The sequence below is a fragment of the Lampris incognitus genome, chromosome 10 (assembly GCF_029633865.1).
Source record: "Lampris incognitus isolate fLamInc1 chromosome 10, fLamInc1.hap2, whole genome shotgun sequence".
In the NCBI taxonomy this organism is placed as follows: domain Eukaryota; kingdom Metazoa; phylum Chordata; class Actinopteri; order Lampriformes; family Lampridae; genus Lampris; species Lampris incognitus.
The window spans coordinates 21193625-21217035 of NC_079220.1; the positions used below are offsets into that span (position 1 = coordinate 21193625).

The 23411-nt window shown below is 45.8% G+C and overlaps 1 protein-coding gene across 1 annotated transcript; it reads left to right on the forward strand.

Annotated features, from left to right (window-relative positions):
* Positions 1-2468: 2468 nt before the first annotated feature.
* On the forward strand, positions 2469-9105 carry LOC130119377 (keratin, type I cytoskeletal 13-like). The gene is made up of 8 exons (XM_056287849.1): positions 2469-2980; positions 3394-3476; positions 5398-5554; positions 6065-6226; positions 7067-7192; positions 7575-7649; positions 8030-8178; positions 8866-9105. Exons 1-8 carry the CDS (start codon positions 2516-2518, stop codon positions 8969-8971), a joined length of 1323 nt encoding a protein of 440 aa, XP_056143824.1. The 5' UTR covers positions 2469-2515; the 3' UTR covers positions 8972-9105.
* The last annotated feature ends 14306 nt before the right edge of the window (positions 9106-23411 follow it).

A 23411-nucleotide genomic window follows, 5' to 3' on the forward strand; every position in this document is an offset into this window, starting at 1 on the left:
GGACAGCTGGTGTTGGATCAGCTAGGGGAGCCTGGTCTGCTGCGTCTGGTAGGCCTAGGGACCACGACCCTGCCTAGAGCTGCGCCCGAAGAGGAAACACCAAGGGTGGTCTGACAGCACATGGAAGGGGGCAGACTAAGCTAACTGCTAGTCCATGCAGACTGGCAGTTGCGACAGTCATCCTGGCTGGTGTTTGCTCTCTTGGACAGTGATTTTTTATATATATGTTGGATATAGTATGTGTTTTTGTAGTTTTGCAATTTTTTGGTTGTTTTTTTTGGTGGTTTGGATATATGTGTTCTTGTAAGTTTTGGGTATGTGTTTTTGTCTTTGTGTTGCACTGCTGTGGGCTGGGGGAAACGATATTTCATTCCATGTCATGTACGCCAGTGCATGACATGAAATGACTAATAAATGTTCCTGATTCCTGATTAATGTTTACATATTTTGCTCCATTGTGTCTGACTTCAATTTATTTATATTTTAATCCACTTACCAGTGCGATGATTTAAGTGTGTTGAAACCATAGTAATAATGTTTTACATACATCTTATTCTATACATTTATTCGTTTATTTCCATCTTTCTATATTACCACAGGACTTGAGATGGATAACTGTTTGATAGACATTAATAAGGCTTGGGCATGAACACTGAATATGAGCTAGAAGTTTCAAAAAGCAGACAAATAGCCCCGCATGTGGTTTGGTCCCAAGCAGACCACCGTCATCTTTTGACTGAATGGTTTTCTATAGGACAAGGTAACCTCCAGTTAAAAATGTCATTTCTCACTCCATAAGCGGGGCTTAGTTGATTCATGCCTTGGAGGGGAGCTGCTGGGTATACCGGGAGAAGGATGCTGAATATGGAGCTGTCAGGGAAGTGGAAAAGAGGAAGGCCAAAGAGAAGGTTTATGGATGTGGTGAGGGAGGAAATGCAGGTGGCTGGTGTGACAGAGGAAGATGCAGGGGGCAGGAAAAGATGAAAACGGATGATCCGCTGTGGCGACCCCTAACGGGAGCAGCCAAAAGTAGTTGTAGTAGTGGTTTAGTAGTAGTTAATTCATGCCTTGATCAAGTAAGTACAATTCACTTTAAACCATAGTCAAACAAAAAGAAATGCTCTGATCACTAAACAATTGTGAATTTCAGGCTAAACCATGAGGTGAAACATCAGCGTATGCGCAGTTGGAGGTTGGGGACAACGGTCAAACATGCTGTTAATGACACCTCTGTAGTTGACATTTGAATCCACCGATGATGAATCTTCAGTTGATTGAGCAAAACACCCACCTTCTACCATCTCTAACCGGATGTGCCCAAGTTAGTTAATGGGGTTTATAGGGACATGAAACCTTTTCCTATACTACCTAGTCTCTTTAGCTTGGATGTGGACCATCCTGTAAAACGTTGGGTCACATGATCAAACAAAACTAATGAGACTAGTCCTGCCTATGTGCCTTTAAGCAACCCGTTGATCCTTTTCTATATTCTCCAGGCGGCAACGTTCGGGGAAATGCTGTATTCCCTCAGTCAGGTGAAATCCATATGTAAAGATGTGTGAGAGAAGGATCGAACTGAGTCTTTTAATTTAAATGCGATCTTTCACAATGCTTGAAAAGTTCTTAGTTTGGTGACTGAGATGGTCTAAAATGATTAAATATTGGAATTACTTCAACTGGGAATGCAGGTGAGCATTCACTCCAATGAACTCAAATAAATCCCCCGCAGTCTTGTTTTCCTCTCAAACTCCATCGTTGTATATGATGATATGATTGTATATATGGCTGTATATTATGTGGTAATTTTTGCTCCCCAAAACACTTGGGTCCTCAAAGCCAGTCAAACCCCACATATTTTTTGGCCTCAGTGAAAATATATTCATTCTTTTTTCCCTCCTCAATAATCATCTATTGCAGATATACATATATTGTTTTGTTTTTGTTTTTTTCTGTCGAGAAAGGCACTGTATTGTGTTGCTGGTTTTATAAGACCATGACTTAAAGCAGAACAGAAGTGTCAGATCCAGATAGTCCAAAGACATCAAGCGACAGCTGACTTTCACTGCACAGAATGAAAAACCCTGTCATTAATTAGATGATGTCATTGTCTGACAGAGAAATGAGCCATTGGAAATTAACTTTGGCAATCCTGTTTTCACATGTTCGTTAAGCAGTTGGTGAAAAATTACACTGCCATCAAATTAATTATCTCCAAATGTCAGCTTTGTCAAGACAGCAGCTGGGCTGAAAATAACATTGTGCCGACCTTCAGCTGCCACACCCAGGATAAACAATATAAATCAACTTTGACTTGCCTTTTCACACTCATTCAAAATACCATGGCTCTCTGCCCAACCTGCCCATGTGGTATTTGTAGAGTGATTGACAGCTGTTTGATTCTGGATGGTTTTAAAAAGGAAGCAAGAGTCCTTCCACTCCTCACTCTCACTCTTCTCTCTCACTCTGTCTGTAGTGTCTTAACAGAACAGTAAGACAGCATCCCCCCATCTTGGCCATGTCCAACTTCAGCTTGCGCTCTTCCTCCGGTTCCACAAGGCAGTCTTTCGGAACAGGAGGCTCTCGTATGTCCATGATTGGTGGAGGAGGTGGAGGAGCGGTGATGAGGTCTGGGAGCATGTATGGCGGGGTCGGTGGGGTGCGCATCTCAGTCCCCAAGACCTTCACTGCCATTGGTGGTACAGGCGGTGGTGCCTCCTTTGGCATGGGTGGTGGCAGAGGTTACTTTTCCTCTGCCAACATCGGCATATGCGGTATGGATGATAGCGTCATTGGCAACGAGAAGTTCACCATGCAGAATCTGAATGACCGCCTGGCCACCTACCTGGTCAAGGTCCATTCCCTGGAGAAGGCCAATGCCGAGCTGGAGCTGAAGATCAGACAGTTTGTGGAGACTAAGACCAGCCCCACCAACAGGGACTACACTGCCTTCTTCGTCACCATCTCTGATATCACAGCAAAGGTAAACTCATTGGTCAGGTGTATTGCAGGGTGCAAATTATGGGGAGGTTCTGGAGAAGCTAAGCATTCCTTAATGGCTTTTGAGCCCCAAAATGAGTAAAATTGATCAGAAAGGGTGTCTCTAAAATTGAAATGAAGCATTTGTTGGTGTTTTGAGTTTTCGAATATTGTGTTGGAGACTATTTCTCATGGCAAAAAGAAGGTTTCACCTGAATGTATAATATGTAAACCAACTAATGAAGGGGAAGAATGAAGTAGTGGGTGATGAATAGACCCACACAATGCGTGTGGTTCTCCATTTAAAGAAAAAACAAAGAATGCGACACTAGAAATTCAAGGACGGGAGACACTTGATTCTCAATTAAACATTAAAGTTTAATTTAATTGTAAATGAGCCTCTTTCTCCATTTTCAGATCCAAGGTGCTGTCCATGTGAATGGGGCTGTCCATCTCAGCATCGACAACGCCAGGCTGGCTGCAGACGACTTCAGAACTAAGTGAGTTCTCATAGCACACAGAAAGAACTGACTGACATATAAATCATATTTTGAACAAATATTCAATATTAATTATTTTTAATCAGTTTGTTCAACTTGTGAATTGATCAACTTTGATCAATCAGAATCAAAATTCTGATTCTGATTGTCCTACTGTCATCACTAATAATTGAGAACTGCAGCTGCAGCAGCGGTAGTTAGTACAGTATAACTAATATGTTATTGTATTAAGGCAGAATTTGTAATAGCCATAGTAGTAGTATTCATATGTTCCACTTGATCATTGTGTATCGTATAATGATCTAGGTTTAGAGTTGCAGATATACTGTCAGGGTCTTGGGTTGATGATGCAGCAGGAGTTATGTCAAGATGCTCTGTCTGGTGACAACAGTTCAGTTTCATCACTGCTTTACTCCATCAGAAATCTTTCCCAATAACTGAGCAGCAATTCACTTTACATTGTTACAATGATTCATTGTAACACTGTAAGGTAATGTAACATTGTTACAATGTTACATACAATTGTAACATTCATTGTTACAATGAATGCAACACCACATGAGTTTAGCTTTATTCATTGAGAGTAATCAAACACAGAAGAAATGCGTTATACTGAATGTAAAAACAAGTTACATAAAAATTCATTTTACAAAGAACAAGCGCAAAAATGAGCATCTCAAACAATATGTTCAAATCCAATATCACTTTCATCCGCCCACGTCACGTCAGGCACCTCTTGGCAGGTATTATGATAAACTTAACTATGGCTTCTAAGCTATGAAGTCTGCTAGTTGATCAGCTTACTTTCTAATTTGTTTTGCACTTTTTTAATGGCAAATACTTAGTGAAAGACTGCTAATGCCACACACAGCTGATGGCACACACAAGTTTAAACATTTGAATACAAGCTTAAATTCTATTATCACAGCTGCACACAAAATGACATCCCCTCACGTTTAAGTAATATATCTTACAATGCTTAGGGGATTGAGATAGAGTTGGCTGTTTGCACAAGTGCCACGCTGTTAAGCCAACAAGCCGCTGTATTATAAACAGGGCATCGTTCCTCGCCTCTTCTCTTCTCTTCTCTTCTCTTCTCTTCTCTTCTCTTCTCTTCTCTTCTCTTCTCTTCTCTTCTCTTCTCTCCTCTCCTCTCCTCTCCTCTCCTCTCCTCTCCTCTCCTCTCCTCTCCTCTCTTGTCTTCTTTTCTCCTCTCTTCCCTTCTCTTTTCTATGTATATGAGTATCTTTGTTAATATTGGTTTTTTTTGGGGGGGGGGATTTCCCCCTTTTTCTCCCCAATTGTACTTGGCCAATAACCCTATTTTCCAAGCCATCCCAGTCGCTGCTGCACCCCCTCTGCCAATCCGGAGAGGACTGCAGACTATCACATGCCTCCTCCGATACATGTGGAGTCGCCAGCCACTTCTTTTCACCTGACAGTTAGGAGTTTCACCAGGGGGATGCAGCGTGTGGGGGGGGGGGTCACACTATTCCCACCAGTTCCCCCTCCCCCCTGAACACGCGCCTCAACCGACCAGAGGAGGCGCTAGTGCAGCGTTCAGGACACATACCCACATCTGGCTTCCCACCTGCAGACACAGCCAACTGTGTCTGTAGGGATGCCTGACCAAGCCGGAGGTAACATGGGGATTCGAACCGGAGATCCCCATGTTGGTAGGCAACAGAATAGACCACAATGCTACCCAGATGCCCAATATTGATATCTTAATGAAAATTGGACCATTAAAGAATTGGTTAAAGGTCAAACAGGTCTCTTCTCTTCTCTTCTCTTCTCTTCTCTTCTCTTCTCTTCTCTTCTCTTCTCTTCTCATAAAGCTCTCACAACATATGTCTGTGATAAGCGCCCATCTTGTTAGATGAAGTTACAGAGCATCAGAAATGTTCTCTGCTGTGTGCAGGTATGAGAATGAGCTGACCATGCGTCAGTCGGTGGAGGCGGACATTGCTGGGCTGAAGAGGGTTTTGGACGAGTTGAGAATGGCTAAGAGTGACCTGATCATGCAGATTGATGGTCTGAAAGAAGAGCTAGCATTCCTCAAGAAGAACCACCAGGAGGTCCGTGTCAAAAACATCCCCTCCATAACATGTTCAACAACTCACTCATATAGGACAGGGGATAGGGGTTCAGTCACAGCAGATGGAATGTAGATACCCAAAAAGGAGCAGCTGTCAACTGTCAGGAGGAGTCCACTAAAATACTACCACACCTTCATCTGGACACAAAGTTTGAGAGAGAAACATTTCATCACCCATCTAAGTGACCTCTTAAGTCTCCCACACCACACTACACCTTTAATTTGTCTATTTTATTGAGCTGTACTGATCCATAGGTATTATGTTTCTGACACCAACAAACTAAGATGGAGAATTGTTTTTAACGATACTTCACTCTGATTTTTTTTCAAATTGTCAAGAAAACTAAACTCAAGATATTGCAACTGAAATTACTGTAACATTGTCTTACTTGACTTATTGTAACCAAGCTTAACTTCTACACCTTAACCTACTGTGGCTCAGACTCTCAGCTTACTTCACTAAAGCCCTCCCTGTGGGTCGTTGCTGTAGGAGTTGGTGGCCTTGCGTGCCCAGATGAGTGGTCAGGTCCATGTGGAGGTCGACGCTGCTCCTCAGGAGGACCTGAACAAAGTTATGGCTGAGATCAGGGAGCACTATGAGGGCGTCACCGCCAAGAACCAGAGGGAGCTGGAGTCGTGGTTCCAGTCCAAGGTGGGTTCAAGTCCAAAATATACTGAAAGGTTCTTCCTGTTTATATGTGATGGTCATCATGCACATCACTTTGAATGGAAGTCAGAATTCTCACTTCCAGGGCATCCAGGGATCTTCGGTTCAATCCCCGTGTTACCTCCGGCTTGGTCGGGCGTCCCTACAGATACAATTGGCCGTGTCTGTGGGTGGGAAGCCGGATGTGGGTATGTGTCCTGGTCGCTGCACTAGCGCCTCCTCTGGTTGGTCGGAGCCCCTGTTCGGAGGGGGGACTGGGGGGGAATAGCGCGATTCTCCCACGTGCTAAGTCCCCCTGGCGAAACGCCTCACTGTCAGGTGAAAAGAAGTGGCTGGTGACTCCACATTTATCGGAGGAGGCATGTGGTAGTCTGCAGCCCTCCCCGGATTGGCAGTGGGGATGGAGCAGAGACCGGGATGGCTTGGAAGAGTGGTGTAATTGGCCGAGTATAACTGGGGAGAAAAAAAGGGGGGGGGAAATCCCAAAAAAAGAATTCTGTCTTCCACATACTGAATTTTTGTCAGACAAAGCTGTACTATTTTAACACTGAACAGCAAGTAATCTAAAAATATTATTCTAATGTAATTTACAAATTTTAATGATTGGTTGAAAAATGGGACCGACATGGTGTGAAACACACACTGGATTCTAACATGCAGCGTTAAAAGCACATGACAAATGATTTACACCAATACCTGGTCTAAAACCTTCTTGTATTGTGTGTGTGTGTGTGTGTGTGTGTGTGTGTGTGTGTGTGTGTGTGTGTGTGTGTGTGTGTGTGTGTGTGTGTGTGTGTGTGTGTGATGTGATCATATACTGTTCAGACCGAGGTGCTGAACAAGGATGTGGTCACCCACACAGTCAGCCTGCAGTCATCCAGGTCAGAGATCACAGAGGTCAAACGCACGCTGCAATCTCTGGAGATAGAGCTGAACTCCATGTTGGGCATGGTAAGCTTGACAGGGTTGACAGTATGAGTAACAGGGCTGACAATTTAGGTGTAAGAGTGTTGCAATAAATTGCCACACTTTATGTGGCCTGTATGCATGCAAAGATTGTTGAGCTAGTGCTATAGTGTCTGTCATAAATGCAAATGAAGGGAATGTTATGCAATTTGTCATCAAAGACTTCAATAACGAAAAAAGGATGGCAAGAATTACAGTTAGCAATTGCAGGACATCAAAAATCCCATACCGCTCTTCATCACAATCTCTTCATCAATATGTCAAAGTTTCTACCTCAAGGACCACTCCTAAAAATAGCTTGATGAAAAATGCTGCTGATGAAAAAGACCTAACAAGAAACACTTGTGAATCTTCCCTGACGCTGTAGAAAGCATCTTTGGAGGCCAACTTGGCAGACACACAAAACCGTTACGGCATGCAGCTGTCAGGCTACCAGATGCAGGTAAGAGACAGCTGCTACCCTACTTCCATCTGTCCGTCTAGATATTTAAATAATCTGTTTAATGACTGTTTACTCAGTGTTTTGATTGATGCATTCCTTCTTATTAGTCCAATTTCTGTGGTTGTGTTGTACTTCGGCTTGACTGAGGACATTTTTAATTGTTCCATCGAGCTCTTGTGCCTCTTTTGTCTCTCTGCTGAATCTACTTTTCACCCTCGACTTTGTTTCAACCTCCTTCATCTTTATCTTCCACTTGTCCCTTTCCATTCTCCTCTCCTCCATTCTATTTGCTCTTCGCTTTCTTCTTCCTGTCCTCTTCCTCATTCTCTTCTCTTTTTTTTCCCCTCCTCCTCCGTCTTCATCATCATCACCATCATTAGGTAACCAGCATGGAAGAGCAGCTACTGCAGCTCCGGGCTGACCTGGAGCGTCAGGGTCAGGAATACAAAATACTGCTGGACATCAAGACCCGGCTGGAGATGGAGATCGCAGAGTACAGAAGACTGTTGGACGGAGAGGCTAGCAGCAGGTGAGACTCGTATAGGTTGACTGAATCAGACCCTTGGCTAGAAACAGGAAGTGGGTGTTCAGGCTGAACCGGCACAGTGGAAACTCTATAAAGGACATATTCTTTATGCCCACATACTGATCTGTTGGCCATTATCATATTTGTATTTTACAGTTGAGAATATACTTAGCAACTCTTGCTGCTACAAAGAGCTTGAGATTTTTTATGACTTTGCACACCATTGTGGACAAAATCTGTTGTGCTTCATGGAAGAGTGACTTCATTTCCAATAAGTATTTCCCCTTGTTGCGAAGCTCTACATTCACCCTGTGGTAGCTCTTGCATTTGTTTTGAATTGAAGACTGAAATGTAGTGGTGTTTTGTAAAAAAAAAAAAAAAACAGCTGTTTGTTATATACAGGGATGAGGTAATGTATCTCTAATTGTGCCAAATGATCCCCATCTGTGTGCCATAAATTGTTTTGTCAGATTTCATGGGAAATCCCACATAACAATTTGGACTCATTAACCAGCAATATCTAACCCTCTGGCCGATAGTCTCATTTGATGCTGTCGGCCACACAGAGGCATCACAATCAAATTGAGACTGATAAATAATCAGTGGAAAAACTTCTTATAGCAGCTTTACAAAGTGGGGTTTGGATTGAATTTGAGACTAAATAGAATCTGTTCTTTCTTTGCCCAACAGACTCTCTACTTCATCATCCACTACAACCAAGAGGGTGGTGAAGGTGATAGAAGAGGTGGTTGATGGGAGGGTGATGTCCTCATCCTCATCCTACCTTACTCACTGAGAGAGAGGGTCATGCGTCCACAGAAGAAATCCCTTAAGAAATAAGAATAAATCAGTGCTCATGATCAAGATTCATTCATCTATGCAACATCTGTTTCCTAATCTGACCTTCCAGAAACAATAAAATGAAAGTCTAAAGCATCCACTGTGTCCAATGTGTGCTTAATTGTGCAGTTAGCGAATCATTCATCTAGTTTTAGCACTTGTAATCCAAATGTCAAGACAGACCCATGTGCTGCAAAGCCAGTTGAGGTGTGCACTCAAATGGCAAAAGAAATTCTCAGTTAACACATATACTGTATTCAAATGTGATTTTATGAGCCCAAGATCTTACCATCACATTTTCTGCAGGCAGTCAGTCCAATAAAGTTCAGCTGCTTTTTTTGGCTGCCACTAATCAATAAACAATCAGCTCTGCAGTTGATTACGCTCAAAAATGTTAAATGTTGTATTCCCTTAAAAATTGTAACTGCCCCTGGTTCTCGAAAGCAGACACGGAGAGTCTCGACTGGTGCTCGATAGGGTGTTTATTTTTTCCTCTCTCTCCCGCTCTCCTTCACCGTCTCGTAACACCGTGAAAACTAGACAGATACACAAAATGGCATCAATATACCGTCCTATCTAGCTTCACATAACAAGAAACATAGAGGGAACATACATTTCACTGTACAAAGCAATTACACTGAAATAAATTGTACATGAACACGTTTCCATATTACAGCAGACAACGTAAAGTAGCTAGCACTGCTAGACAGATCCTGAATATGAAACGAGGCGAAATAGCCATTTACCTTATTCCCCAGACCAAGAGTGTTAAAAGAAAAGGAAATCCGCTGCTTTCTTCGTGAAAGAAGGTAATTAAAAGCATTTACGCTTGCAATAAACTTAGGTAAGTCTCTTTTTCAAAAACATAAAGGAAAAGTTTGTCTTTTATTTTTAGGTTCGTTACTTGACATGTAGCGTCTCCTAGCCTTCACATGCCGCCAAGCTCTGACTCAACGACACACTTTCCGCTCTACAGGATCCACAACAAGGAAAAGATCACCCTCACGTGGACATCACAGGTAAGTACATTAAATAAGTCGATGTATACATTGTGCCAACAGCTTGCGAACAGGTAAATCAATAACAGGTAAGTGAAAATGTCAAACCACCGTAAATGCAATCTGTATATTAGACATAAATATGGCACCAAAAAATGGCAGATCAATAGTTGCCATTTACAGAAATATTATGTCAAAAGCTTCCACACAGTAATTTCTAAGCATTTGGTTTATTAATATGCGCTTAAGGAGTTAGAATTTACTTAATACAGTTCTGTGGAACCACTTGACATAACATTTTGAGGAAATCCGGTATTTATTTTTTTTAACATATAGCCTCAAATGGATCTGTCGCAGATTGGGTGGGGACTTTTTAAGAGGGTTAAAGTTGAATTCCTTCTCACATCTGACTGGTGGGCGGGAGTCCTTCTCTTTATGGATGTATTTGTTGTTGGTTAATAGACTGCTGTATGAAAGCCACACTCAGACATTTGTAAATGCTCTCCATGCACACTGATGAACAAGTTTATTCATCCCAGAGAGTCCCTGGGTCGGTTTTTATGGTCTTGGTGATAAAATTTAATGTGCAATTTCAATACATAATCAAACCAAATGAATCAAGATGGACTACAGTGGTCTGACCTGCAACCCTGTTCACCCTGCCCACACAGCCCTTTGGTTTCCCACAAATCTAGTGTCAAATATTTTGCCGCCTTGAGTGACATGAGTGTGTAGTAATGAGTTTGGAATAAGCATGTAGATATTCGGTATAGATAGGTAGCTCTGGTCAGAGGTGACAGGACAACTCGTCAGCTATTCCATCATGCTATAGTGTCTCTAATTACAGGAATCAGGAACACTTTGTCATTTTATTTCATGTAAGCAAGTATATGAAATGAAATGAAATATTGTTTCCACCAGCCCACAGCAGTGCAACACAAAGACAAAAACACATATATCCAAACTAAAAAAAAATTTTTTTTTAAATCACTGTCCAAGAGAACGAACGCCAGCCAGGATGACTGTCGGAACTGCTGGTCTGCATGGGCTAGCAGTTAGCTTAGCCTGCCCTGCTTCCACATCCTGTCAGACCACCGTCGGTGTTTCCTCTTCAGGTGCCACTCCAGGCAGGGCCATGGTCCCTGAGCCCACCGGACGCAGCAGATAGGGCTCCTTCAGCCAATCGAATGCCAGCTCCCCCAGCTGGATGACATAGACACACCTCCCCGCACTCCACACGACAACACCAAAAACACAGTCAACGACAGGTGAGGCCACTGCCAGACCGCCCCCAGTGTTATCAGAACTGCCGGTCTGCATGGGCTAGCAATTAGCTTAGCTTGCCCCACGTCCGCCTCCTGTCAGACCACCCTCGGTGTTACCTCCTCGGGCACAGCTCCAGGCAGGGTCGTGGTCCCTGGGCCCACAGGACACAGCAGACCAAGCTCTCCCAGCCGATCCAGCGCCAGCTCTCCCAGCCATCAAACGAAGACACAAACTTAGATGCAGATGTGGACAAAGACACTGCATGGATGGTACTGGGTGAGGCCGCCGCAAACGTGAATTCACGCCGTCATCTTCCCACACCGGAAGCAGTGAGGATCTATAAGCTCTGCAAATCACATAGTGGAAATTCTGGTTTTCTATAATAAAGCTTCTTCAGTACAACCTACTGGTAATCTACATAGCCACTAGAATATGAAATATTATCATTAGGCCAGCTAGCACAATCAAAATTTTTAGTTAATTTATTCTTCCCAAAACTTTGACACTTTTCTGCTTCTACACACTTCAAACTAGAAACTTAATTTACACTTGAAACTATCTAAATAAGGAGACAAATGGACGCGTTAAACTTTTAGTTTCTAAAATATTTTGATCTTTATTGTTTTCACCATGAAAATGAATGGCAGAGTGCTAAATCTTGCAGGAGGATTTTTTGCATCATAGCATGCTAATGATTGTCTGTTCACACAGGTTTCTAGCAACCACCTGGCTAGTACTTGCAGCCCTCTAGCTATAAAGTGCATTTCCCGGAGAACATGTATGAGCTAGATAAACCTGTGTGAGTCTCAGAGAGCCACAAAATATTCTTCTTATAGTTCAATTTATTCTTCCAAAAGCTGACACCACTCCACTCCTACACGCTTTAAGCTAGCAACATAATTTTAAACTTTAAACCATCATGCTATATTAAAAGATGTATTGATGTAAACAACATTTTGCAATTCTGTAAACTCTGTTTAAAAGAAATAACATTGTTTTATTTTCATGCCATAGAAATAATCAGCAGAATGCTAAGGCCTACAAGGGGATGTGCTGTATCCTTGGCTTCTCATAAGTGACTGTTTCCTGAACCTTCTTGGCCTACCTAGAAATTTTCTCCAGGAAATATATTTTCTTGGTACTATTATTCTTGAAAATGCAGTTTTATCTTCTGGTCAGTTTATTTTCTAACGACTGCAATAAATACAAGTTCTCATAATACCAGGGATTTGCTGTGGTTTAATAGTTTTTTTTCTTTGTGAAAACTAACCACAAGTTAAACTTAATGAGCCAAAGCCTGAGAACATATTGTATGTCACTAAGAATGAGTATCCCAGCTGCAGTCATAAAGACATAAATGAAACCCGATGTGTTATTTTCACTTTGACAACAGTGAGTAAAGACACAGTCCATTCATTTCCTACCACAGCTCACACTGTCATGGTTCCGGCCACTCCAGCCCTGGCTCCTGCGTCTCATGTCTTGCTCTGGTCTGACAAAACCCTCCCAGTCCTGAGTCCTGTCCACTTTTCCTCTATTACCCCTTTGCCCCCAAGCTGTTGACTTTTCAATCAAGTTTCTGTGCATTTAAGTTTGGCTGTGTAGTTCGTTGCCTGAGTGCACCATGTCACCGTCATGTAATTGTAATGTAACCATGTGTGCTCCTGATATTAAGCCTTTGTTTCACCTGTTACTGCGTTTGCACCTGGGTCCTCAATTCCTGCGCTCGTCATGACACACACGACAGTTACCTAATGTGTCTGTTGCATTATTCTACTCTATTATAAATGTGCCTGCATATATACATGCATGCACACTAATTAAGAAGTTTAAACTAAAATGTGTTTGGGGCATCCGGGTAGTGTGGTAGTCTATCACATTGCCTACCAACACGGGGATCCTCGGTTCGAATCTCCTTGTTACCTCCGGCTTGGTCGGGCATCCATACAGACACAATTGGCCGTGTCTGCGGGTGGGAAGCCAGTTGTGGGTATGTGTCCTGGTCGCTACACTAGCGCCTCCTCTGTTCGGTCAGGGCGCCAGTTTGGGGCAGAGGGGAAACTGGGGGGAACAGCGTGATCCTCCCATGTGCTATGTCCCCCTGGCAAAACTCCTCATTGTCAGGTGAAAAGAAGCAGCTGCCGACTCCACATGTATTGGAGGAGGCATGTGGTAGTCTGCAGCCCTCCCCGGAGTGGCAGAGGGGGTGGAGCAGCAACCGGGATGGCTTGGAAGAGGGAGGTGATTGGCAATTGGGGAGAAAAATGGGGGGGTCAAAAAAAAAATAAATGAGTCAAAGATAATAGCACCTCATAACGATAACCGGTTCTTTCCAAATCCATCAAGGTTGTCATCTGGCATTGTTTAATAATTATAGGGTTTATGAGTTTATGGCTTTATGTGTTTAGCTGCTTTTAAGTCTATTGAAAGAAAGGTAAATGACATAGCGCTGCTGGGTCGCTCCATGTTTACTTTGGCTGGAAATAATCTGTTTAAATGAAGACACACACTGATGTGGACTGTAATGGATTCTTAGGAAAGCAAAACACGAGCAGCCAATGCAAATGAGGTACTGAGACATAGTTCAGAAAAAGAGAAAGATAGAGCAGGACAGGTAGTGCAGCATTACAGCAATAGATCTGAAGAGCGTAACTCTGAGAAATTATTTTCTTAAGAGTAGAACATACAAACAATTCCAGAGAAAAAGTTGAGATTCGAGCAAGGTTATGTGGTGCAGGGTGGACAATACATGGTGTCCCATGTGTATTAGCAATACGGCAGCGAATTAGGGGGGTAGCCTAGGAACCACCGCCACAGCCGGGACGCGAACTCGGATTTCCCGCACCGCGGGCGACAACGTTAACCAGTCGACTAAGGGGTCTGACCTGTTCGCCCAGGGCTAACGTGTCTACTAATTCGTGTACGTTATAATACAGTTTGTATTTATGAGTGAATGCGTCATAATAACCAATGTGTTCTCTGGGCACCCACTGATACAGACACAGACGAGGAACGCTCAGATGGTGAGAAGAAAAAGGTTTAATAGAGGACGCTGGTCTTGCTGGTCTGAATGGTCTCACTGGCATGTGGAAATCCAAGATGGAGGCTGGGAGTTGGAGAGACACCAGGTAGGACGAGGCAGGGGGACGGGAGGCTGGTCGAGCAGGGCAGAGCTGGGTCTTGGGTCAGGACGGCTGGAGACAGAGCAGGACTGGAAGCTGATGGTCACAACACAGAAAGGGAGTACAAAGAGCACACGGCTAGCACAAAGATAAACGCAAACAAGGAGCCAATGCAACTATACCACAAAGGTAAGCAGACGATCTGGCTACGAGTGGGAGAATGAACCAGGTTTTATGGACCAGGAGGGTAGGTGGCTGATGAGGCTTGACGGAAGACAGGTGTGCAGGGGATTAGCTCCAGCCCAGCTCCCGGCCAACCTCCAGAAAGATAGAAGGGGGAGGGATCAGCAGCACAGACAACAAGGAGGAAAACGGAGAAAACACTAGGAACCCTGACAGAATGTTAATCTGTTACAGAGTCAGAGACTAGTAGTCAGGCTGGATCGTGTCTGCTGCAGCACGGCACACGTATACACAGTTCGGAAAAATGACTGGATGGGAATGCAAAGGCAAACATTTTTTTAAGATCCACCCCTTTTTTAATGGCGGTTTAATGGTAAGGGGTTAAGTATAGGAGTAGTACCTTTCCTAGACGGCCTTTCGTGGCGTCCTAGACTGGTCTCCATACACCCCAGCATCACATGAAGCAGGTAATATAGCTTGTCCATGATGAATGACCGTCAGTGCGTGGTGAAGAGCCACACCCTCCTCGCAGTAATCCTTTTAACGATGTCAGGAGACAACAGAGCAGAACACGGCGGATCTGAAGGAGTAAAACTCTTTAATAAATCCCGCTATTCCTATGAGTAGCAGTAGTCTTAGGTGCATTCATCGATAGACTGATGTTATGGACCGGGGGGCATCGTGGCATTGCAGATGATCAATGCATCTTGACAATGGAAAGGCGCAAAATCTCCAAGTTAGCGGAGAACCATAGAACTGCACGTGGAGTAGCGCCCCGTGCTTTAAACAAACCGAAAACCCTAAACCCTAATTAATGGTAATGTAAACTACTAATAAGACACGTTAGCCCCTAGCTAACGGGTCTGACCCTTTAGCCGAGCGGTTAGTGTTACTAAGCGAAACAGCCCGACTCTGTCTGTTATTTATATGCACCTACACTTGCAACATGGTGTCAGAAGCTGTATTGGAAACCAACGTGAGTCTTACGTTGCCTGTTGCTTGAACAGTGTGCGTTTATTTTTTTACTAAGCGTAGCTAGAAGTTTCAGTTAGCCTGCTAGCATTAGCATCGAGCCAAGACGATGGCTTCCAATATTCCGCCGCCGGAGCCCATGAAGATGACTGGGGATCTTCACAGCAACTGGGCTAGCTTTCGATCAGAGTTTGAGGAATATTTGCTTGCGACCGGGATCGACAAGGCAGAGAAGCCGGTGCAGGCAGCGACGCTCCGGAGGCTAATGGGGAAGGAATGCCTCCATGTTTACGTGCACAACCTGGGACTCACAGCGGAAGAGCAGAAAGACGCCGGAGCGATACTCGACAAACTGGGGGAATACTTCACACCTACCAAAAACGTCAAGTTTGAGAGGTATGTTTTTGGCAACCTTAAACAAGAGGAAGGAGAACCTGTGGATGCTTTTGTCACGAGACTGAGAGAAAAGGCTACCACATGTGAATATGGAGCTATAAGAGACGAGCTCATAAGGGACAGGCTTGTTCTTGGAACAACTGATGAGGGCGCCAGACGACGCATGCTAAGAGAAAAGGAGCTTAAGTTGGAGGGAGCTATTGACATTTGCCGTGCAGCGGAGGCGTTGGACAATAAGTTAAAATCCATGTCACTTAGCAGCTCTGTGACTGCGGAGAGCATCAATGTAGCACATGGACAGCGACCAGGACGGAGACCTACCAGCAGGCCATCCGAGCCCACCAACACGTCTGCACAGCCACAGAGAGGCACAGGTGAATGCAAGTACTGTGGCACACCACACAGACGGGGGCGAGACCTGTGCCCCGCATTTGGAAAGTCATGTCGCTTCTGTGGCACTGCTAATCACTTTGCCAAAGTATGCATGAAAAGAGGCCAGCAAGCACGTCAGTTGAACGCTGTGGATGACCCGCCGCTAGGGGACCCGAAGGACAGCGACCGCGATGAGAGGGATGTGTACACGGCTGAGAGCGTGGGGGCTGTGAACACTCAAAGGAAAAAGTGGTTTGTAAACCTGCCACTGCACAGAGGGGTCCAGAGGGGCCAGCTTGACTCTGGAGCCACCTGCAACGTGATGAGCTTGAAAGACAAGATGAGACTGGCGCCTAGAGTGCCTCTTCAGAAAAGTCTCACCAGGCTGAGACTCTACAACAGTGAGTGGATGAGCTCAATGGGCGTGTAAAGCACAGTGTGTCATCAGGGGCAAGACGCACAGACTGGACTTTGAGGTTGTGCGCACCAGCCAGAAGCCCTTGCTTTCAGGGGAGACATGCGAGAGACTTGGCTTGATACGCTTCACCATTCCCGAAGAGCTGAATAAAGTGGAGCACTGCAAGACAGGTGAGCTAACCAAAGACTGTCTCATTAACACTTACAATGACGTGTTCACCAGCCCAGTCGAGTCACTGCTGGGTGATGTTCACTTCGAGTTGGATAGCACTGTGGCCCCTGTCCAGTGCGCACCAAGAAATGTCCCGGCGGCCCTCAAGGCAGCTGTTAAGGCGCAGCTGGACCAATATGAAAAGGATGGACACTTAACCACAGTCACTCAGCCCACAGACTGGATTAGCAATCTGGTCATAGTGAAGAAGCCAGACAAATTGAGGCTTTGCATCGACCCCAAGCCACTTAACCGAGCCCTGAAAAGGTCCCATTACCTCATGCCCACTTTAGATGACGTGCTGTACAAGCTGCCTAAGGCACGTATCTTCACCCTGGTGGATGCTCGCGACGCATTCTTGCAGTGTCGCCTTGATGAGGAGAGCAGCCTGATGACAACGTTCTGGATGCCGTGGGGTAGAAAGCGATGGCTGAAGCTCCCTTTTGGCGTGTCAGTCGCACCAGAGCTGTACCAGAGGAAACAACATGAGCTGCTGGCCGGTTTGAAAGGAATCGAGCCCATAGCCGATGACATCCTCATAGTCGGCTGTGGGGACACGGAGGAGGAGGCCGTTCGCAACCACGACGCAAACCTCATTGGACAGATGCAGAGAAGTGAAGCTGAGGCTGAGCATAAAAAAGCTACAGTTTCGTGTGAGGGAGGTCCGCTTCCACGGCCACATACTGTCGGTGGAGGGCCTCAAAGCTGATCCCGAGAAGGTCAGGGCAGTCCTGGACATGCCAAACCCCACGGATGCAAAAGGCGTTCAGCGGTGTGTCGGCTTCGTTAACTATTTATCGAGGTTCATGCCCCGCTTGTCAGAGGTGTGTGAACTGCTGAGAAGGTTGCTGGACAAAGGTGTGCTGTGGCACTGGTTGCCCAAACATGATGCTGCTATGAAAGAAATCAAAACGCTGGTCACGGCGGTGCCAGTACTACGTTACTATGATGTCAGCAAGCCAGTCACCATACAGAGTGACTCCAGTCAGACCGGTTTGGGCTGCTGCCTGCTTCAGGGGGGACAGCCGGTCGCGTTCGCCTCCCGCGCGCTGAACCAGACGGAGCAAAACTATGCACAGATTGAGAAGGAGTGCCTGAGCATCGTATTCGCTTGTCAACGCTTCCACTACTACCTATATGGGAGGGGTGATGTGACTGCAGAGACCGACCACCGCCCGCTGGTGTCAATCTTCACTAAGCCCCTTCTCAGTGCACCAAAGCGCCTTCAAAGCATGCTCCTCACACTTCAGAACTACTGCCGCACGGTGATGTACAAGCCAGGCCCTGAAATGTACATCAGTGACACGCTCAGCAGAGCCACCACCCCGCCACAGAGAACGGACACTCAGTACAGACGTGAAATGGTCTGCAGCATGCAACAGGTGCAGTACGACACGGCAGCCATTCAGCAGGCAGACTATCTAAACGTCACCAGCCAACGCCTCGCACAGATTCGAAAACACACAGAGGAGGATGTGTGTCTTCAAACACTCAAGTCGGTCATGCTGGAGGGATGGCCAGAACACAAAGAGGAGAGCCCCATAGCCATCAGAGAATACTGGGCCATCAGAGATGAAATAAGCGCACAGGACGGTGTGCTTTTTAGGAGCCAGCGTGTCATCATTCCGAAAGCTATGCGTCCTGAGATGCTGAAACGGATCCACTACAACCACGTGGGGGGTGAGGCTTGTTATAGACAGGCCCGGGATACTCTCTACTGGCCAAATATGCAGGGGGAAATCAAAGACTATGTGCAGCAGTACTCAGTGTGTAGAGAGTATGCACACGAGCAACAAAAAGAGACTATGATGTCACACCCGCTCCCCACACGTCCCTGGCAGCTGGTGAGCATGGACTTGTTCAGCTACGCAAGGCAGGACTTTCTGCTCATGGTGGATCACTATTCAGACTTCTGGGAGATTGATCTACTCCCAGACCTGTCGGCAGAAACGACCATCCGAAGGTGCAAGGCGCAGTTTGCACGGTACGGTATCCCTGACCGGGTCATTTCCGACTGCGGAGGTCAGTTTGATTGTGGAGAGTTTCGGGCGTTTGCGAGGGAGTGAGGCTTCGAACATGTCATGTCCTCCCCGAGACACCCAAAAGCTAATGGCAAAGCGGAGTCTGCAGTGAATATTGTGAAAGGCCTATGCAGAAAAGCAGACCGGGCCGACGAAGACCCCTGGAAGGCTTTTCTACACTGGAGAAACACGCCCACTGAGGACATGCGCTGCAGCCCAGCACAACGGCTGATGTCACGGAGGCTGAGAACTCTTCTCCCTGTGGCCGACCAGCTACTAGCACCTCAGATCATCACTGGGGTCACAGACAAGCTGAGGGTGAAGCATCAGGCAGCGAAGTTGACATATGACAGAACTGCGAGGGATCTGCCAGAGCTAAACGTCGGCCAACCTGTCAGGATGAAAACAATCCTGGGTGACAGGACAGGCCGATGGAGGAGAGGAGTATGCCTGCAGCAGTTGGGACCGCGGTCCTATCTCGTCAACGTGGAGGGAACCACGTACCGTCGCAACAGGGTTGATGTCCGACCAGCGGAGGTTGCCCCTCCACAGCCGTCAGCCCACACAGAACGGCCACCGGAGCAGCCTGTGGGCGCGTGTGCAGCTGAAGGGGGCCATGTGAGCGGGGGCAGCATGGAGGAAGTCGTCAGCAGCCCTGTAATGTCTCCAAGGTCGTCAGCCCCGAGGTCGCCGCCATCTCGCCCACAGGCTGTGACCACACCACGCCGTGAGTTACAGGGCCGGGCCTTCTCCCGGAGCGGGAGGCAGATTAAGCCTCCAGAAAGACTTGACCTCTAGGTCATACACTGTATGTTCACTTCTAATGTTCTTATTCAGTGGTCTTGTGGATGTTCTGATGCTACCATTTTGTCGTTATTGTTCTGCAGAGCTTTTGGTTGATGTTGACTTGCTGTTCCTTCTTGATGCACTATTTCCATTGCACTATTTAATATTGGGATATGAGCACTAATGTTCTAATGGCTAATACTATCCATTATGTTATTTGGTATTGTATTCTATGAAAGGAAGGGAGATGTTGTAGGGTAATGTTATGCAGCCAACAGCTCCCCCTGGGGGCACTGATTGATGTATACTTGCCCTGTGTAACATGCCTCAGTTGCGTTATGGGCACAGCCGGTGAATACATGTTACTAAGCGACACAGCCCGACTCTGTCTGTTATTTATATGCACCTACACTTGTAACAGTTAGTGATGTCGCCTTGTGGTGCAGTACACCCCGTATCGAATCCCGCACCGGGCAAGAAAATAACCGGTTACAGTAACCCACAGCAAATTCACAGCAAGAGGATCCTGCGTCCTGAGCTTAAGAGTGGACCCAGTGGTGGCCATCGGGCACACCGGGACAAATCCCAGTGGGCCACCTGATCGGTGGGCCGGAGGACTGTCAAAAAAATCCATAATGTTTTTACCAGCCCTGTGTGCCTGTCATCTGGGGTGCATATGAGATCGTGCTGTGCGCGTGTTCCGGGACTGGGCTCGCTGGCCAATCACAACCAAGTTAGTTAATGCGCGTTGATATTCTAGACTAATGAAAAAGTAGTACGTAACAGTGAGATAGCCAACGAAAGCTATGTACAAGAAAATGTAAAAAAGTAAAGGAGGGGCCGGGAAAAAAATGGAAAAAAGGCAGGCATTAGTGACACAGGCTTCCACAATGTAAACAAGCATGAAACCATCCAGACCCACGGCGCACTTGTGCTCCGCGTAGGTGAATCAAGGCAGTGTTCAATTAGAAAGGCGGGGGACCAGCAAATAGCGATTATATTCCAGAGATTAGTCATATCCTAAATGTGTCATGAGTAAAACTAGGCTAGCCAATTTACAGTTACAGTTAACTTACAGTTACAGTTACACTAACTTGTAACTAACTTGTGTTGCTGTAAAGCCCCTTGAGGCAAATTTGTAATTTGTGATATTGGGCTATACAAATAAAATCGACTTGATTTAGCTATATAGCTAGCTAGCTTTGACGTGTTCTCGCCTCTGTAACATCATTTTGTATCCTCTGTGTGTCTACACATCAGTTGCGTGTAAGTTATGTCTTGTCCTGGCCTCTGTAACGTTATTTGTTGTCCTTCGTGTGTCCATAGGAGAATTTCCGTGCAACATCATCACAGAAGTGCGTGCGCAACTAGGGGGCAGAAAGCAGCTACAGCGCAGAGATTTTAGCCAAGATAGAGCTCAGATACAGCAGAGATGACACGCAATTGTTGTGCAATAAACTTCACAAACCGCCAAAAGGATGGGTGGAAAATGTTCAAAATTCCAACGGGGTCGCATGTGACCCCTTTGGAACGTTTAACATTTTCATTGTTGAATCGCTTTGGTAGCTCTCAAAAGATTATGCATCTCATAATCTTTTGAGAGCTACCAAAGCGGTTTTGCCCCCTGGCTGCGCACCCAGTAATGTTTGTAAGCAGGAAACCCGTCTATAAATCAGTTGTGACCGCGTTTGAACAATTTGCGCAATTAGCGCATCGTTTGAACAATTTGTGACAGACTTGAAACTGCTAGTCAAAGACTGCGGCTATGCTAACGCAGACGAAATGGTTAGGGACCGTATTGTTTTCTTAACAAACTCGCCTACAGTCCGAGAGAAACTGCTTAGCCATGGAGCTACACTAGGCTTAGCAAAAGAGTTGGACATTGCGCATTCACACGAGCTAGCACAAGAGCAGATGAAAGTTATGGTGAACAATCGCTCGCCAGCTAGCCATGCAGTCCATGCAGTGAGCCGTGGCAAGACACACAGAGACACTCCGAAAAACAACAGTCACGGAAAAACTTTCAAAAGCAGCGGAGACAGTGCCAAACGTTGCAAAACCTGTGGGAATTGTGCAAGGGAGCACAGTGAACAACAGGAATGCCCAGCAAAAGGACGGTAATGCAACAAGTGCAAAAAATTCAATCACTTCGACAAGGTATGTACTAGGTCCCAGCAGCCATGCAAGCCCAGGCCAGTGCATACAGTAGAGGGCAGTGATATAGAGGAACGAGATGAACTGTACATTGACACAGTTACAAAAGAGCAGAAAGGCACAGACAGGGAGCAGGCCATTGCTGAGGTTGAAATTGGTCAAGAAAAGCACAGAGTTAAATTCAAGTTAGATACAGGTGCTCAGGTCAACATTATTCCAGGCTTACAGTGAACCGTTTTCACAACTAAAGGCTATGGTGAATCGCTTAATGTTAAAGGGACCTGTAATCTGAGCTGTAAGTACAAGGGCACTGCCATGACACTTGAATTTTACATAGTCAGCACCCAAGCTCCACCTGTCTTAGGGCTGAAAGCCTGTCTTGACATGGATCTAATCAAGCTGGTCCTGTCTGTTAATGCTGCACAAGCTGAAAGCCGTCATATAATGGAGGAATTTGCAGATGTTTTTCAGGGGATCGGACAGTTTCCAGGTGAATGCAGCATACACCTGGACCCCACAGCCACACCAGTCATATACCCACCACGGAGAATCCCATTCACTCTCTGCAGCCCTCTGAGGGACGAGCTGGATGACATGGAAAAGGCCGGAATCATCCCCAAGGTGACCGAGCCTACAGACTGGGTAAATGCATTGGTGGTGGTAGAGAAGCCCCGCAGAGGCAAACTGAGGAAGGCTACGCCTAGATCCCCGCGATCTGAATAAAGCCATCAAAAGACCACACTACCCACTTTCCACACTGGATGACATCACTCCAAAACTGGCAGGAGCGTAGTTCTTCAGCATCATGGATGCAAGGTCAGGCTACTGGGCAATTAAGCTAACACATGAATCCTCCATGTAAACGACATTCAGTACTGTGGTTGGCCGATACAGGTTCCTCCGCCTGCCTTTTGGCATCATTTCAGCACAGGATGAGTTCCAGAGAAAAATAGATGAAACCTAAGAAGTGCTGAGTGGCGTCACTACAATCGTCGATGACATCTTGGTCTATAACCAGACCAAGGAGGAGCATGACACCAACCTGCGAGCCATGCTGGAGAGGACCAGAGAGAGGGGAGTGTGTCTTAACCCAGAAAAGAGCAAGATCTGCACACTAAGAAAAACAAGTACCAGTGTGTACCTAAGTGGGTACAAATGCTTGTCGCTGGGGCAGTACCTTTCTGATGTACAATAATGTTCCCATGTAATTGTACTTCATTGTCTTTAAGTACCTTTGTTAGCTTTCAGCTTATGGAACGATACATATCTGATCCTTCAAAGTACAATAATGTACCTCTGTTGCTGTAATGTACCTACGAGCACAGAAGTGTACCTCTTCTGTACCTCAATTTCTGAGAGTGTGCATCACAGAGGTCAGTTACTTTGGACACAGGCTCACACGCGACGGCATCAAACCGAACCCCAAAAAGGTAAAAGCCATGAAGGAGATGGAGCCACCATGGAACAAGGCTGAGCTGGAGACCATTCTGGGGATGGT

Bases quoted from the DNA above. Each gene is read 5' to 3' on its own strand.
- LOC130119377 (XM_056287849.1), top strand. From the start codon at position 2,516: ATGTCCAACTTCAGCTTGCGCTCTTCCTCCGGTTCCACAAGGCAGTCT. The intron at 3,477-5,397 runs GTGAGTTCTCAT...TGCTGTGTGCAG, and splicing joins GCAGACGACTTCAGAACTAA to GTATGAGAATGAGCTGACCA. The intron at 5,555-6,064 runs GTCCGTGTCAAA...TCGTTGCTGTAG, and splicing joins TCAAGAAGAACCACCAGGAG to GAGTTGGTGGCCTTGCGTGC.